The sequence below is a fragment of the Chaetodon trifascialis genome, chromosome 6 (genome assembly GCF_039877785.1).
Source record: "Chaetodon trifascialis isolate fChaTrf1 chromosome 6, fChaTrf1.hap1, whole genome shotgun sequence".
In the NCBI taxonomy this organism is placed as follows: domain Eukaryota; kingdom Metazoa; phylum Chordata; class Actinopteri; order Chaetodontiformes; family Chaetodontidae; genus Chaetodon; species Chaetodon trifascialis.
Genome location: NC_092061.1, coordinates 15295208 through 15312802, shown reverse-complemented (window position 1 = coordinate 15312802; position 17595 = coordinate 15295208). Strand labels below are relative to the sequence as shown.

The window sequence follows — 17595 nt, the reverse complement described above, 5'->3', positions numbered from 1 at the left end:
TGTGCATAAATGGAGATCATGACTAGCAGCGTAGACAGACGTGGATGACAGCTGTGTGAAAGGATTCATAGATAGATGATAGATCCACTGCATTGGTTGGTTGATTGATTAGGAATGCTCTTTAACTATTGTAGTAATGGACAAAGTTAGTAAACTGTGACTTGTTGTTTGAAATATGACGCATCTCGCTCCTAGCCACATAATGTTCTTACTCACCCTCGACAGGTGGTAGACATCCAGATGGCTACTTGAATGTTACATCCGATAGACCACTTGCTTTTATCCATTAATTAGTTCATAAGTTCTCTCAGCATGTAGCACGTAGGTAGTTACACTGCCAAGTATGTGATGCGTCGCTGCGTGTCCCACCCTGCACATCTTATGGAGGTCAGCACATGCTGAGTCTTGCCTGCCCTCTGTGCACCTATAGTACATTAAGGTGATATAAAAATGAGTAGGTTCCTAATAATTGTTGGCACACGATCTGGCAGTTATGATCAAAACAGGTAATTTGTTAAAATTGAGGCTTTCAAGATGATTGACGATTGAGCCTCACATCTCACATCACATCACATCAGCATCTAAGCATATGTCAAAGCATATGTATGTATGTGTGTGTGTGTGTGTGTGTGTATAACATAATGACATTTATATATGTTTTGATAACATTGGAATTGTCGGTTTTATTTTTAACTTTGTTCAGACTGTTTTATATAAGTCATTAAAACTGTGAGGGGAAAAAAAAAAACCCCAGGACACTTTAATCTGCCAAGGAGTTTGATTGATACCCTAAATGGATGTAAATACTGGCATTTCAGAAATGTTGACTGAGAAGTTCACTTATCTGTAAACAGCTAATAATACAGTTTAGAAATCTCACAGCCTGGGAGGCCAGAGAAATTCATTTATACAAGATGAGAGATTGTTAAAGAGAAAAAAAGGGTTGCTGCTGAAAGATTTGTTTCTCATGCTCAGAATAACATTGTGCTGATGACCCCTACTAGCTTGAAGAAATCCCATCATTTGAGGTTCCTCATGCGGCTGGGGCGTTAATTCTGTTTTCAGTCTCCATTGCTGTCACTTGACATTGCAGAAAGTGCAGTGATAACTTTTGATCAAACTGTGTTGGGAATAGTGTAGGCCGGAAGTGGCTAGTCAACCACTGTCCTCTGTCACATTTTGCACATGGTGAACTTGCAGGTCTTGGCACACATTGGGTGGTGGCTGTGCTCAGTGACTCATGCGGCGCCCAGTGTCTGAAACTTTCGTCAAACGTCTGGCACATGGTGTGTGTGTCATTGTGGCTGGTGACGCTGGTGGCTCTAAATTCCCCAGTAGCTGCTGATTGGTTGTGTGGAAGATGAGGCACAGGTAAGGGCCAATCAACGAACCTTAAGAAGGAAACAACACAGTGTGAGCAACTCCGTTACCAAATGGCTCTAACTAACTTGTTAAGATCACCCTTACAATACCTTGCACTTGCGTCATGGCTGAGTGGAAATGTCTAATTATTGCCAGCTCATTTAGAATAATCAACAGGATGAAAGTTGTACGTCAGTCACAGAGAAGAATGTTAAGTGATATTTGTGATATTTTTGGAAATGTACAAATGTTGCCAGGTTGACCTTTTAATTCCTTTGACTTTATAATGTCAGAAAATTGAAGGTTGTTATCATAACTTCAACTTGACTGCATAATCTCAGAGATTAAGATCACTTTTGCAAGAGAGACTTTAAAATACATTTCAGATGCACAACAGAGCACATCCAGCCACACACAGGAACATGCAAACAGCATCAGAAACACCCACAGTCACCTCTGCAACATCCACTGCAGCAAAATGTTAGATCACTCTTTATAACTGCAGAAGAAGAACGTCTCCATCACTTTCAGCACTTTAGTCACGTTCAGTTAAACTGTGCTTTGTTCGAAGCAGGGGATCATAATTAGTTTGGGATCTTCGCAGGTCATGTGAGAGGGGGACACGTCAAACAAAGATGATTAAACATAATGACTCGGTGTGAGCAATGAGCAGATCCACATCTGATAAAAAGAGATTAATGTCGGTCTGTCACCAGAATTGTTGTTTTCACACAACTCTGACAGCTACCGATGATATAACATCAGCACGGCCCCTTCTTTCTGATCCGGTCATGAGTGCACGGTGCCGCTGTGAATGATATTTCAGATGTCTGTCGATTGACTGTCTTTATCGCCACAAGTGGTGCTGTATCCTGAAGGGTGTGTTCTCTCCTTCTTCTGCTTGTGTTTTCTTTAGGAAAGGAAGGGCTGGTGATATTAAAAGGCCTGGAGGGAGGCAAGTTGGCTTGCACATAAACACTGATGCTCACGACAAAGTGATGCCATGCTTAACGCTGCACAGCATGTCACTATTGCGTTGGCTTGCCCTTTGTTTTTTCACATACCTCATTGCCGGAATAAGCACTGGTCAGTGCTTAATCATCATAAGGGCAGTCTGTGAGTTATAACCTCTCTTAGTCTTTTCATCTAGGTTTAATCATCAGTAGTAAGTATTCAGACCCAGCAGACAATCAGTAACGGTTTGCTGCAGCCCCGTCAAATGATTCAGCAGATGTCAGTATCCCTCACTGGGTTGCCTTTGCCTTAAGAGAGTTAAGTAATGTTGCAAAAGTAGAAGTGAGCCAATATAATCTGTCTTCTTCTCTCTGCAGAATAATAATTAAGAGAACTTCCAAAAGGGCTCACTGCCAGTCTTGTAAAGATGAGATCATTGCGCAATGTCAAATAATTTTTATCAGCTAGACTGCCAAAGATTGGGACTAATGAAAACTGCAAATTGAGTGCAGTCAGCATTTCAAACAGACCTTCTTTCTGAATTCTGCTAATTTCCTATTAAAGCCTCTCTTCAGGATGCCAAATGAAGATGAATGTGCTCTAAACTTTAAGGGTCCAGCTGCTGCATAAATATTTCTGGTGCAGAGTTTAGACATAGCATCAGCAGGGAGACCACCACGGTGTTTTCACAGATTTGTGGAATTAACAATCTATTTTATTAGAGAAACTTTCAGATGTTCAGCGGCATCATATGCAGCTGGGCGGTCCGTTTAACTCGTAATCTCCCTATCAAACTACATAAAGGGAGAAATAGTAAAGTACTTCTGGTGTGATGGAAATAGTAAAGCACCTCTGGTATGATGTCGGTATAACTAAAATATTTGAGCAATCAGTGAGATCAGATTCTCTCCACGTGTATGCTGAGTGAGCAGACGAGACTGATGGAGGTACTGAGGGGGAGAACGGGATGAACAGCAGGAAAGCAGACAGGCGGGGGGAGGGGGGGGGGGGGGTCAGGTGGCGTGACTTTTTACTCCGCGGCTCACTGACCTTGACAATGGAGCCACAGCCAGTGACTCGGATAGCTCTCTCCGATAGCGTCTCTCGCTCTCACTCTCTGCCTCGCTGTCTGTTTCTCACTGTCTCTCTTTCTCTCTCGCCCTCTCTTTTCCTCTCATCCCCTCTCTCTCTGCCTGCTCGTAGCAAGTCCAGCCTGCTGGCTGTGGCAGCCAAAATGCACCACCACCTCTCTGCTGCAGCTCACCCCCTCTTACCTCACGTCTGCTCTTTTTCCAGACAAGCGGGTTTAAAAAGTCAACTGCGTATTGAGCCGTCTAGACTGAAGCCGGTCAGCAACCAACCCTCCCCACCCCCGACTCTCCTCCCCAACCCCCGACTTGTGAGTTGCTGGCTACAGTGGAAAAACGGATGAGGAGCAGGTGACCTTGCTGAGCTCTGTCCCTCATTTCTACCCAAGTCCAAAACGGCTCTATGGCCACATTATATAAACATATTGACCACAATATAACAACACACTGAGAGCCCAGCTCAAGTTGTCCTCGACATGTTGACAGCATGAGAGAGGTATTCTTTCACTGTAATATAATAAGGAAATATTCACAGCATATGATGGTAGTAGCTATGATAATAGCTGATGTGCTTTTTATGTTTAACTCCTCTTCTGTAGACATTATTTTCAGCACGTGAATATAAAATGAATGACAGTGCTCTACTGTTTACACATAAACAGAGATAAATCAGCCGAGTGCCTCTTTTTCTTTACAAGGTGTTAGCCCTTTAAATGAAAGCACACTCACTCTAGATAAAATACAAATGCCAGTGCCAGAGTGAGCTTCCCACTCTGCTGCCTGTTACTCTTTTGATGTGTGGTTTTATGAGTAATTTTTAACTTCCTGTTTTGGACGCCAGTAGCCACTAACTGATTTACTTAATGCTTGCTTGCCATAATTGTGGTTTATGTTACTTTACAGTACACACACATAATTTAGTTGGGAAACCTACAATGTGAATCAGCTGACGAAAGTAGTTTGTGGCATTGCACAGCACTCGTGTTGTATTAGCACAGAGAAAAACTTTATTCTTGCCAGTATATTATTTTCCTCCTGTCAGTTGATGAGGTGTACAGTGTGGCACCCCAAAGTGTGACATTCCATGAAAAGCAGAGCGTGATAGTTTTTTAAGAGGTGTCTCCAGCCAGCCTGTGGCCCCCACCGTGTGCAGTAAGATGACTCTATCCTCCCTGGTAAAACACAGCATTGACAGCTTGATTTTCCAACAGAACAGTAAACTGGTTCAATTAAGCTGTCTTTGAATGCCAGAGTCTGCCTTTCAGTCTCGTGTTACCTCTTCATTGCTCCCCATTGTCTGATTTAATCATTTAATAATGTAACTTAATGCAGATATGTTTGAAAGCCCAACAAATCCTGTCAGGTTTGCAGTTCTTGATCACCTCGGGGTAATACGAGTGATGCCACTGGTATCATTAATATCCCTTGCAGCTGTGAAGTTAATAAACCTGTTGAAGCTGACTTAATCGCTCTCCCATCCCACAGAGTCTGTGATCTCAGTGAAAACTGCCTCGGCGGTGGTTGGAGAGTGGGCAGCATCTTTGCATCTTGCATATGGAACAGAGTGCCTGACTCCTGTCTGGTTATCATATCTTCTTGCAGTTGATGGAAGGAAATGAAGTTGCAAGAAGTTTGTCACTTCTCACAACTGTCAGTCAGCAGTTATTACAACTGAAACAGGACAGAGTCACAGTGCGGGGTAACGTATTTGTCAGAGAAACTCTGAACATCTTGCTAGGTGGCCTCATGTCAGACCGCACTACTAAGACAAAGAGAGTTGCAAGTCCAGATGTTTTTGCAGGTGAATATATCCGACTCTTTCATAAATGGTCAGCAATGTTTAGAGGTTCTGTAGCATCCATTTCCATAACGTCAGTTAACCTCTGTGTGTGTGTGGTGTGTTAGTGATTACGCAAAAAAGGACTGCAGACCCTCAGTGTCTGGAGAGAACTTGCAGATGTGTAACCAGTGCTTCATCCATCCACCTTGGGAGGCGAGGGTTGGAAAACCAGTCAAGCAGCACATATTGATTACCCTCCTGAGAATGTGCACCAGGTCTTCGAAGTGCAATATGTGAAGCTACTTAGAAACGTCTTTGATGGTTTATCTCTCTTACATCTTTTTTCTGTTCCGCCAGCGCAGCCCTCCCGCCCACCTTCATCTCCGCTTTCTTTCCTTTTCCCACCCATACAGCCATTCTCATCCTGTCATCCCTGGGCTGGTGGTCCGCCCCTTTGGGAGGTTAAGGGGCACTGTGGGTGAGAGGGCAGTCGGCAGGTTGTGCGGGCACCATGCTCGCCTTTTCCCACAGCCCGCGTCAAATGCTGCTGAACCCTGACCCCAGTGGGTCCTCATTCTCAAAATCGGTGTGGAACGCAATTCAGCCAGCCAGACCCTATTCAGGACCGGACTTTCCATTGCAGGAGAAAAGAATCTCCCCCCATCCCAATTGTGGTCAGTGCCCTCCTTTTGTCTGCTGGTCAAGCAGGGTCGGACGACCGGCCGCCACTAGCCAGGACAAGACTTCCGAAAAGCCTATTCAGCATGTGATTTGACCCCCAGGTTCCATCGCTGACTCGCTGGGATCAAACGCTGGGAATCTCTGGGGGTTCTCTTCCATGGAGTTTTTCATCCATTGAAATTTAACCTTTTGACGAAACTCAAAATGACTAATGATTTTTTTCTGAAAGTTTCCTTGGTGGTATATCAGTGTTTTACAAATGTGGGACTCCTGGACAAGTTTCATCGCGGCTCTGCAGATATGGCTGCGTTTCAATCTCCTTCGCTCTTCCATTCTTAAATACCTCACGACCATTGAGTTTATGCGTAATTAACTGAAAAAGAAGGAGTACGTGGGACAGCTTTCATCCTTGACAGTTGTGATATGAAAATGTTTGTCAGTGCTGTGGGCTGGGTCACAGCATTGGCTGTACACTCCTGATTTCCTGGTAATGATTGAAACCAGTCAGAAGCAGTTCTGTAACAGAGGGAATTAACAGGGCATAAAAATAAACACATTTCCTAAAGTACACCACATCTCACTTTTGATGCTGAGCCCAGGGAGCACTGTATGTATGCATATATTTTGAAACACCACTGATGTGTAGATTTAAGAGATTTTCAGTTTGGTAGATTTACACCGCGATTACTAAGAGTTAGAGACAGACTTGAAACAGCTGGAAAAGATGCTGTGGAATGTGTGATGTGTGGTTTGGACAAACAAGCCGTGGTTTCATCATTTCCTTTATTTTATGATTGCTTTCTTTGTTTTCTGATTATTCTGGTGTCTCATTTGTGTCATCTGATGCCATCTACTGTAAGAAAACACTGTGTGGTCAGTTTACAGAACACGCACACAGACATGTATACATGCATAGGCACACAAAGAAACAATATGAAGATGTGGTCATGATTAGTGGGAGAAGGTATGCAAGGCATAAAAGGTAAAAAAAGACCCAGAGACCTTGAATTCCAATGATGATGTTCCCATGGCATATGAGTGTGTGTGTGTGTGTGTGTGTGTGTGTGTGTGTGTGTGTGTGTGTGTGTGTGTGTGTGTGTGTGTGTGTGTGTGTGTGTGTGTGTGTGTGTGTGTGTGTGTGTGCCTGCGCAGACTCCAGCTTGACGCATGGTTTAAATCTTTTGCAGAAGGGGAGCACTTTGATTGTAATGCCGCGTGCTGTGTGCTAAAGCGGGGGCCTGCTGCAGCTTTAAAGCTGGTCAACTGTCAGGACTGGAGCGTGAAAGGGGGGCCCCAGAGTGAAAGGGCTGGAGGGTCCCACTAGGGGGGTCCTGGAGGAGGAGGGGTGGCTTGTAATGGACCTCCTGGGCTTTGAGGGCCCTCTGTGTGGGCTGCTACAGCAAGGCGGCCTTCTTCACAAGAAGAGAGGGAGGGCAGGCGGGCGGGCAGGCTCTAAGGGAAGGTGCTGGTGCTTTGGCCCCTGCAGCAGGGAGCATGGGCAAGACGCCAGCTCACCCGTTCAAGTCCCACAGACCAGATGTTCTTTGTCAGGGAGCTCTGGCCTTTAATAAATTGAGTTACTGTAAATCTGTAATAAGGCAAGGCAAACGTGGGCACCCGACCTCCCCCACTACACACACATCCCAAATACTCTGCCCTCTCAGACTTTTCTTAGTGTCCCACAGGTCAACCCCTGGTGAAGAGGCCATGTCCCAGCTACTGAACTTGCCAATTACTTTCCAACCCACACACGAGGACGGATGTTTTTCTTCCCCTTTGCCCCCAACCTGCACGCTAACTATAGAAAATGTCATTCATGCCTCTAGACTGTAACATCACCAGGTTTCTGACCTTCAGTCCTTGATCTCTCTCAGGGACCTGACTCAAAGGGAAATGTATTTTGAGACCTTATAGCACAACAGAAACTCATGGCATTAGGTTTAATAATCCTGTCCGGGCAAATGTCCATATCAGGTTTGCCTGTTTTATGTTCTCCATTTCTGAGGGTTCAGTTGCTGTCTGTTCCTGGGCTGTTCCGATAACTGATCTGGTTTTGATAACAGCCTGCTCAGAATTATTAATTTGGCAAGCAGAAAGTTCCAGAATGAAAACAGAATAAGATCATACTGTATCATCACGGTATGATTCTACTAAAAGTGGATAAACATTATTGAATCACCACATAGCCCTAATCCCCAGTGTTTAGGTATGTTTGAATGTGTGTTCTGCACGCATGCATCTGCTGTTGCCACTACCAGGCTTGAGGCATGAGTCATTTACCCAGGTAAGAGCAGCCAGTGTTTTTGGAAGTCATCTGATCTGCTGCAAGAAAAATAAAAATAAATGCCTCTGTGCAACTGAAAGGGTCAGAAGGAATGTCCCCGTGCAGGCTTGCATAGATTTACAGCACCTCTGAGGATGGCTCTGATCTGGCAGTGGTCAGTTGGCTTTGAAGAGAAGTGTACCGCAAGTGAATCACTTTGAACCTACACTGAACTGAACCTGAGGGAGACCCATGGTCCCACCTGAGTGGAACAGGACAGTAAATCTAACGGCAGCTCAGTTTTTGCACTGTGACATGGTTACTTGAGTCTTAATTTGTTGCCTGCTGAATCCCCTGGTCTAACAGTTCTACAGCTATGGCTTGGTTCCAGGCTGACCTCAATGCTTTTACGCGCTGGCTAGCGTGCATTGTTTCCACAGCAAATGACAGGACTAAATTGAAAGTCCATATCTTTCTTTCTTTATCCCACTGCTTCTCTCCGTGCTCGGACTTTAAGTTTCTGGTCCTTGTATTTGATGTTTTTGTCGCCGCAACTTCTTCTAAGCTTGGACATACCCTTTTCTTCTGGGTTTGTTTCTAAGTAGCTATGACTATTGTTGCATTCACAAGATTTGAAGCATTGAGGTCTTCAACTGTGCCAGCTGTACAGCGCTTATTGGTGATGGGCTTGTTGGTCGTTGGTGTCCCTGAGCTGATTGCTTCCGCTTCAGCCTCATGTGCTTCACAATGGCAACATGCAGCAATTGTGTCGGAGAACAATAACACCTGCAAGGAGGAGTGTGTGAAGAATTATTGTGAACATGAGATGGGGCAGGGTTTGACATGCTGACCCCTTTATATTCCTCTCTCTGTGCCACCTGCTAGCCAACAATATTCAGAGGGGGGACCCATAGTCCTCACTTTATTTAATCTGGAAACAAAGGTGGTAGTGTCATGTGCTTCACCTACAGCTAATACTTTCACTTGACAGGTGATCAGGTCATTATCTACCTTGGGTAAGGCTCACGGACAGTAATCCCCTCAGATGGAAAATCTTGGGTCCATTGCCCAAGGTGTTACAGCCTTGCTTAAATAGGCTTTAGGTTTTACTTGCTGGTCAGAGGGCTGTTTCATTTGACACCTCCCACAGTTTGTGGTGCAATGTTTGTTTTTTCACAGGCTTCCCAAGTGTTCCTCTCTTGGGGACCTCTGGGCTTTCTCTTGTCTTTAAGGCTCTTTAGGTAAGCCGGAAAAGCAAACAAAGGCATATCTATTATATGGTAAGTGGATCTCACATTACCCTCCCATTCCAGTGCAGTCGCCAGTGTGGGCCACTTTCCAAGTGACTGATATTTTCACAGGGGCCAACATGTCAAGGGATGGTGTAATTGATTGTCTTGGATATTTGAGTATGCCACTTTCCCTAGTTCAGAGACCCCCTAATGCTTCCTTCTCCAGTTATATAGCTTACTCATGTGGTGAGGTTTTGACACATGACAGTGAAGCAGGATAGACATGTGGTCATAGTACATATTAGGACAAGGGCATTGGAGGCCATATCTCCCAGCAAGTGACTGATATTTTAAAGCTAATACTGTATCAAAAATTCCCTTCTAAAATAACAAATTCTTAAATATATATAAAGATTGTATGGGCACTTTGTGTTGCCATTCCCATAGGTCACTTTATGCATACATTCTCATAAGTAGCCTTTGAACAGAGGATGTTATTTTTGTTGAAAAGGGATCCCTGCTGAAGTTTATCCAAATGAAAACCTCAAGGCTGAAATCATTGGTTCTCCAATGAGTTTATTGAGTAAAGCTCTCCATGCTCCACAGAGGAGTTTTGATAGTTGCCTGCAGGAAAGCAGCTTTTGAAGGATAACATATCTGTTTGAGTAAGTCTTTTTTATCAGCTCCTCTTTATGTTTTGGCTTTTTTAAACATGGCTGAAAGGCAAAATCTTCTCAAGTGAACGCTTCCTGTTCTTCCTTTTATGATCTTATTACTTAAACAGGAAGAGATTATTAGTATTATTTGATATTATTGAATTTAGTTTAGATATTTTTCTCAGGCTTTTGGCACCCGAGGCAACTGCAAGAGCCAGACGCAAAAAAAAAAAAAAAAATTGCTTGCCCTAAATGAGAAATTGAGAGTTGACCGCGCAGGTCATTTAGCTTTCTTTTACGATACTGATCTGCTGTAGGAGTGTATCCAACAAACCTGCATCTGTTCCATCTGGCTTTGCTGTTAGCCTCTGCAAGAATGCTAGAACTGACTTTATAATTCCCAAATACATGTACATAGCATGAGACCGTTGAACCACAGCAAGTCTGTTTATCAGAGATCCTGAACATGGCATGTCAATTGCGTGTGCTCTGTTGCCTTGGACCTCTGCTATCGCACTCTTGAGAAGGGCACTTAACCTGAATTACTCAGCGCACACCCGACTTCCAAAATGACTGTCGGAAACATGCACGGTACAGATAACATAATAAGAATGCTTCATGGAAAATGACTTCAATTTTGAAGTCAATAAACCACCACTGCAAACAAGACAAAGGTGGATCATGTTCGACGAACGCATACAGTTATAAGATTCAGTGGTGCTTTTTTTTTCTCATGATGATGGTGGTATGACAATCAAAGGTTAAATTTCATTTGAGAAGAGAGAGCCATTTGAGCACAATGCCACCTGCTTTCTAGTTTAAATCCTGGGTTTTGTTTTAAATTTAACACCAGCGCAGAACTGCAGAACAGAGGATATAAATTTGTCAGGGGGTTTTCTCACATATGTTCTCAGCAGCCAACATTATGCACATCCATGACTAGAACTTGGCCTCAGGCATCTTTTTCTTCTCTCCTGTCCAGTCAGTCTTGTTTTGTTTTTTTCCGTACCTCTGTCAGCCTCCCTGGTGTGTTTAGTTGGTCAGGAGGCCAGAGCAAGCCTCTGCTGGCAGGAGACAGCTGCCAAAGCGCCTTTTATGCTACCAGGATATCCTCTTGACTCGACGTGATGCCAACTGTAACATCACATGCAATAATCTGGCATAAGTCAGGGAGCAGCTGGGTGCACGTGCCATGCATGCCCATCCACTGTCTTAAGGAGCCTGAAGTTTACTTGCTGGGGTTGGAGCTTAAGCTTAGCTGACGAGCTGTGCAGCCACTCCCTGCAGACACTGGGTCACAAATTGTCAAACCTTAATGATCTTCAATGAAATGACGTTTCCTTCAGACTCATTGTCCAAAAAGTAATTGCTGAATTGTCTCTTTTAATCAACAAGTGAGGTTTAAGATGAAATTTTTGGTTTCTGTCCCACAAATAGCTCATACGCTGATTTCCAAAAGCGATAAAATGAATATCTGGAAATTCCCTTTATAAACACTCTCCTACTCTGGCCAACTTGTTTCTCACATCTCCCTCATTCAGTCATTAAATCACTTTCATACTTGAACACTAACTTGGATCCTCAGTCATCACTTAATTTACACTGAAATCTTACTTACATGTTCATGAATGGAATTATTAAAAGCTACTGAAACCCATTATTTCTAAAAAGTGTTTTCTAATAAAACATTGACCTTCTTTGTACAAGAACAGCGCACATGTTGGCGCATGTAGTCAGTTTCATATTTAAATAAAAAATGTTCTTTCTGCGTTCTTACTAGCAGTTTGATTAAATAGGAAGTTAATCAACTTCCTTACTGCCAACATCCCAAAGTTTAGCTCACAGAAATATCCCCAAAGGCATTTGTCTCGCTATGTTACTATGACACCATTATGTTGTTAATCTTGAATCTTGTCTCCCTGTAGCACTCTGAGCTTTTCAGCAATCTGAGCCCCCTGAATGATTTTATAGCACTGTCAGCATTGCTGTTATCTCAGAAGTCTGCGATCTATAACACGGCTCTCATCTTTTCATGTTCAGGAGGTGAGAACAGGATTGGCAAACCACTCTTCTTCTTCTCCTTGTTCTTCTCTGTTTTTCTGTTGGACCAATAGGTATTAGCATATTACAACCCTTTGGCATCCTTAAGGCTGTAAACATATGATACAGTACGCTACATGCGAGTTATTGACCACCTTGCAAAATAAATCTGACAATTTTTTTTTTTAATCAGTTATTGTTGGAAAAGAATAATGCAGTAATGTTGAATAGAATTGCCTGTAATTACATCAGTCAAAGAAATTCAATCTTAAATCCAACTCATGCAAACTCTCAGTCATTACACTGTCCACTCTGCTCAGAAGTCACTTCAGCTCTCCAGGCCTTTTGTCAGGGAGTTCAGTACACTGCGGTGGATTCTAGCCGCGGGAATACAGTTGACACAGACTCAGGTGATTAAAGATTTTTTGACACTCTTATGTATGTATAAGCCGCTTTCTCCCATGCGCAAGGCGAGGCCCCCGGACTGTATGACCTAGAAGAAGCTAGACTGGATGACCCAGTGGTCATCCTAGGAGCCATCTGGCAACCCACGTCTTGTGTGGCTTACCCTTCCCACTGCCTCACGCAATTCCTTAAGCAAGCATAAGTGTGCTTAGGAGGACTTAATCTCAGAGAAACTGGTTTGGGCCACACTGTTGACTGCCAGTGTGGATGCACCCGTCTATTCTCGGGTCATGGGGTTCCTTCGGTCACGTAACGCTGAGGCAGTTTTTGGAGGCGTATCCTGCCCACCTGCTGTATGATTAAAATCTCCAGATTGGATGTACGCTGTCAATGAAGAGTGGCCTGTATGAAAGTGTTCATACCAACTAGGTATTAAATAAATGGGGGATTTTTTGATATTTCAAACTACCCGTGTTATCATGACTGTGCAACTGTAAAGCTGCACTGAAAACTTGGTAAGTCATCTGGTATCAGACAACTGATCCTACCAACAACGACAGAAGGCATTTGGCGCGTTGTGAGAAGCCCCTGGAAGTGTTCTGTTGGCCTGTGAGACAAGGAGGGGATGTGGGAGAAGCTTGAGCCTGTCTGCACTTGCACAGAGGTCACTGCTGGCCTTTTGACTGGCTGCCAGTGCAGGGGCCAGAGTCTTCCAGAAGAGGGCCTTGGCTACAGGCAGACAAGTGAGCCAGCCAGCCAGACAGGCAGCCAGCCGCATCGTCTGCAGTCTAGGTCTGGGGCTAGAGCCTGGACTAGGGCAGCTCAAGTTACCCAGACAGATTTGTTAACACTGTTTGGGTCCGCTCGGCTTTCTAGCCAGGCCTCTGAGCCAAACGCGGCTGAGGTGACTTAATCTGTCATTAAACTCACATTACACCCGGACAGAGACTCGGCTCAGGGGCAGAGACAGCACTCACTCTCCCACTCACTGGCATGGCTGGCTGGATTTGAGCAGACACAAAGAATACCCTCCTCCTCCTCCTCCTCCTCCTCCTCCTCCTCCTCGTCCCCCCCATCCTCTTCATGCCACACACCATGGCACAGCGAGACAGCCCAGCACGGTCTAGACAAAAGCAATTTCACTTGAAGTTGAAAAGTCATTTGACTGTGTGACGGGCACCTGTGTGGAGCTGGTGGTGTTTACAGGGCGCACACATGTATTTGTCTTCTTGTATTGGAAAAGATTCATTCAAAATACTGAGCTTATACTATTTTGATTTTAAGAATGTGTTAAATCATTGATGATATGTAGAGATGCTATCTGAATCCAGACTGTGGTCAAACTCATAATTGCTAGTCGTGTAATGTTTTACATGGCTTCACAGTAATGTCTCCTGTCCAGCCTGTGTCCTTTAACAAACACCCAATGTGAAAACCAGATGACAATGATCAGACCAAGAAGCCAAGAAAAAACAACGCACTTTGGGAATGTGTCCTCAAGCCACAAGTCATATTTTTCATATTTTAGCAAGTGAAGATAAATAAATATTTCAGATTTGAACATTTTCTGTTTAAAGGAGTTCTGAATACCTCATCCATGTATGGATCCAACTGATAAGTGTCATAGATGATAAAACATGAAATCAAAGAAGTACGTATGCATGGTGGGACATTATACTTCTGTTGCATCACTGGCAGTATTTGCATTTAGATTTTTTCCTCAGAGCCGCTGACAGTACACATTTGTCTTTGTGTGCTCCTCTCTGGCTGTCAGACAAACAGGAGGAGATGGCTGAACTTTGTTCTCGTGGGGCGAGCGAAATTACTTCCATTACTCTCAGTTTGAAAATGTCAGGAGCCCTAACAACCTGCAGCACCTTCAGTGGAGGTCTAAGACATCGTTTCCCTCTGTTGGGATGTGTTTTTGCCTAACAGCTGGTTCTGGTTCTCCCCTCAACCTCCCCGTGCTCCCAGTGTCACGAGCTGCTAAAAGCCAGCTTTATAATCAACTGTTGCCAAGCCAGCAAGCCCCAGAGTTCTCCGATAAGAAGACTGTTTATTTCATTTATTTATTTTTTTAAATATTTTACTTTATTTATTTATGTCTTTACTTTGGTTGCATTCTGGACGCAAAGCTGTGTTTGGACAGTTTTTGGCTGTGCCTTCATGTATTTGTGAGTGATTATGTGAGGAAAACACATTGTGCATGGAAAACTAATTGAAGTGTGGGAAGGGATGATACACAGGGCTCTTGGTTCTTTTCTTTTTAATGCTCTTGGCCTCAGAGGACAAAGAGTGTGGCCTCTGAAAACTGTAATGCAACACAAAAACCAGGGCTTTTCTTACACTCAAGTCAAAATGAAAGTTTCAAAATGATAATGCTAAAGATAACTACTTCAAGATCATACAGCCCTGATTCCAAAGAAGCTGGGACAATGTGTAAAACATAAATAAAATAGAATGTTTTAACCTGCTAATCCTTTTTGACATATACTCAAGTGAAAACAGTACGAAGACAATATATTTAATGTTTGACCTCATCAGCTTCATTGATTTTTGTAAATATGTGCTTATTCTGTTTTTGATGTGGTAACACGTGTGAAACAAGTCAGGACAGGAGCAACTTAAGACTGGGAAAGTTGTGGAATGCTCCAAAAACACCTGTTTGGATCATTCCACAGGTAAACAGGTTGATTGGTAACAGGTGACAGTATGATTGGGTATGAAAGGGGCGTCCTCGAGAGGCTTCTGTTTTTATTTGTTTAATCGGGATCACCTGATGTTGTGTTAGCTTGGCATGAAAGTCTGCAGACTCTCGGCCTTCATTGAGGCAGTTTTTGAGACTAGTGATAGTGAAACTCATTGTTTTGACTGACCACATTCTGTTTTTGCCGGCAGGTCAAGAAGTACTTTGAGCTGGAGCCGCTGGCCAGAGGGAAGCGCTGGATCCTGGAGGGCAGCACCACTGACAACATGGAGGCAGTGAAGGAGATCTTTGGTCAGTTCATTAGTCTGTTGGAGGACAAGGACACAGAACCTGCAAGGATATGATGCTAACGCTGCTAATGCTAAGAGGCATTAGTTGCTAACGACACAGAAAACACCACATCTTGCTGGTGCCCATGTATACACACTCATGCACAGACACAAACACGCACACACAAGAAAATACGGCAGATGTTGGCCTGGCTCTTCGAGAAGTGTATTGTATGTTACCCTCCTTCACTACGCTCTCATTTTTCAAATCAGAAGAGTGTGCACACGCAACAGTCGGCTACTACAACCTGACAGAGGAGAGCTGCCATTAGACCCACCCAATGTAAAGCGGTTTGTCAAGAAAAATCGGCGAACTTTGCCAGAAATGGAAATCTTGTTTACTACTGTCTGTGCCATTGTGGCATGTGGGACACATGGCATTCCTTCAGTCATCATCGGACACTAACACACACATTCTCACTCTTACACACACACACACACACACACACACACACAAAGTGGAGGCCAGGTTGTCTGTAGATATGTTTAACATGTCCAGTAATTACCTTACAGGATGTGTGGGTGGGCACTGTTGATGTTCTTTCCACTGAGAAGTACTGTATGGCTGTCAAGTGTGCTTCTCCTTTTGACTTGGTAACAACGAATGTTGTGTGATCGGAGTGCATAGTCCAAAGCCTTGTGTTATGTACGGTAGTTACATATCGGTGTGTCGCACCATGTCTGAATATCTAATCTGAATAGTGTAGTCTGAGTATCTCCATGGAGTATTATGTACATGCAAACAAGCATATTGCCGAGTACCCTCCTGTGCAGCCATACGCAAGTACTACTTATCATGTGACTAAGTGCTATGTGACTTTATGGAGACGTGAGTCCTTCTGGAGGAAGTGGGAGCAAGTCTGAATGCTTTTATAAATGTGCAACTTAGGATATATATTTTCTAGCTCTGTATGTTAACCTCATAGAGCTACGTTCAGATTTTTTATATATATCATACCACACTTATGAATTCTTTCAAATCAAAGACCAAAAAAGAAAAAAAAACAGCTGCGATGATTGACCAGGCTGGACGGAGCCTCATGGTAGAGACGTGATGGATTTAGTTTCATTTCAGTGTTCAGTAAATGTCTTTGTTTTTCTACATTTTTACTCTATTTCTTGATTTTCCTTTTTGAAATCGGCATAATCCCTCTCAACACTGGCTAGCGACTCCAGTCTCCCATCAGGGTGGAATACAAACTCTATCAATCAGCCACAGCAACAGCTGCATCTGACAAGTCCCTGTCTGACACCCTAATGCCTTCCAACTGTCTGTGAAGACCCCTCCCTGTCTGCTGTTTATCGCGGACCCCCGCACCACCTCATCCCAGCCCATCCCAACTAACACTGCCCCTCCAGTCCAGCTCCACTCTCTGTTCCCATTACTGCTCGCCGGGGTTTTTATCCCGCGTGCCATCTCTCAGCCCGGCTGCCCTCGTGTGGACTCCACACCTCTGATTGTGCCACAGGTGTGCGCTTGTCCTCAAAACATGCTCGTTGTCTTGCTCAGTATTTTGTCGGGATTTTCAAGATTTGATCACGCTTTTTGTACCTGATGTGGGATCTGGCAGGTAGTTTTTTTTGTTTCTGTTTTTTTTTTTACAGTGGATCAATCAGTGCATTCAGTCGCTTGAATGCAAAATAAATCTGTCAGCTGGGGATTATACCAGTGTTGGACTGTGCATATCATCTGCTCACACATAGGTTTCAAAACATTCACTGCAGACCTTTTTTTTTGTATTTGTTTTTTTTTTTTTTTTGTATTTTTGTTTTTTCAATCATGTCTTTTGTCTAAACTGGCAATTAAAGTTTTAAAAATATGAATATTGTCTTTGTAGTTATTTACATTTTGATTACTTTTTTTAAATATCTGATATGTCTGAGTGTTACATTCAATGCCATGATACCTCTTTATGTGTAATGTGTAACCTTATAATGGGAGTATTTACAGTTTCTTGGTTTAACAGTAGTTTTCTGCCCTCACAGAATAATTCCTGAATTGTGTAGCTCATGTTTGGAATCGTTTTATCTCTTCATCAGAGTAGAAATTCAGTCAGACCAGGTATGAATTTGTGTTATCAGTATGAAATGTGTGATG

General features: G+C 43.5%; 1 protein-coding gene across 2 annotated transcripts in view; it reads left to right on the top strand.

Moving 5' to 3' along the window:
• The window catches only part of arl15a (ADP-ribosylation factor-like 15a), a 101681-nt gene extending 84322 nt beyond the window's left edge, over positions 1-17359 (top strand). For both annotated transcript variants that reach the window (XM_070963909.1, XM_070963908.1), the window contains exon 5: positions 15360-17359. In XM_070963909.1, coding sequence (XP_070820010.1) covers positions 15360-15512 — 153 coding nt within the window. In that variant the 3' untranslated portion in view covers positions 15513-17359. The remainder of the gene's footprint in view (positions 1-15359) is intronic.
• Positions 17360-17595: the final 236 nt, after the last annotated feature.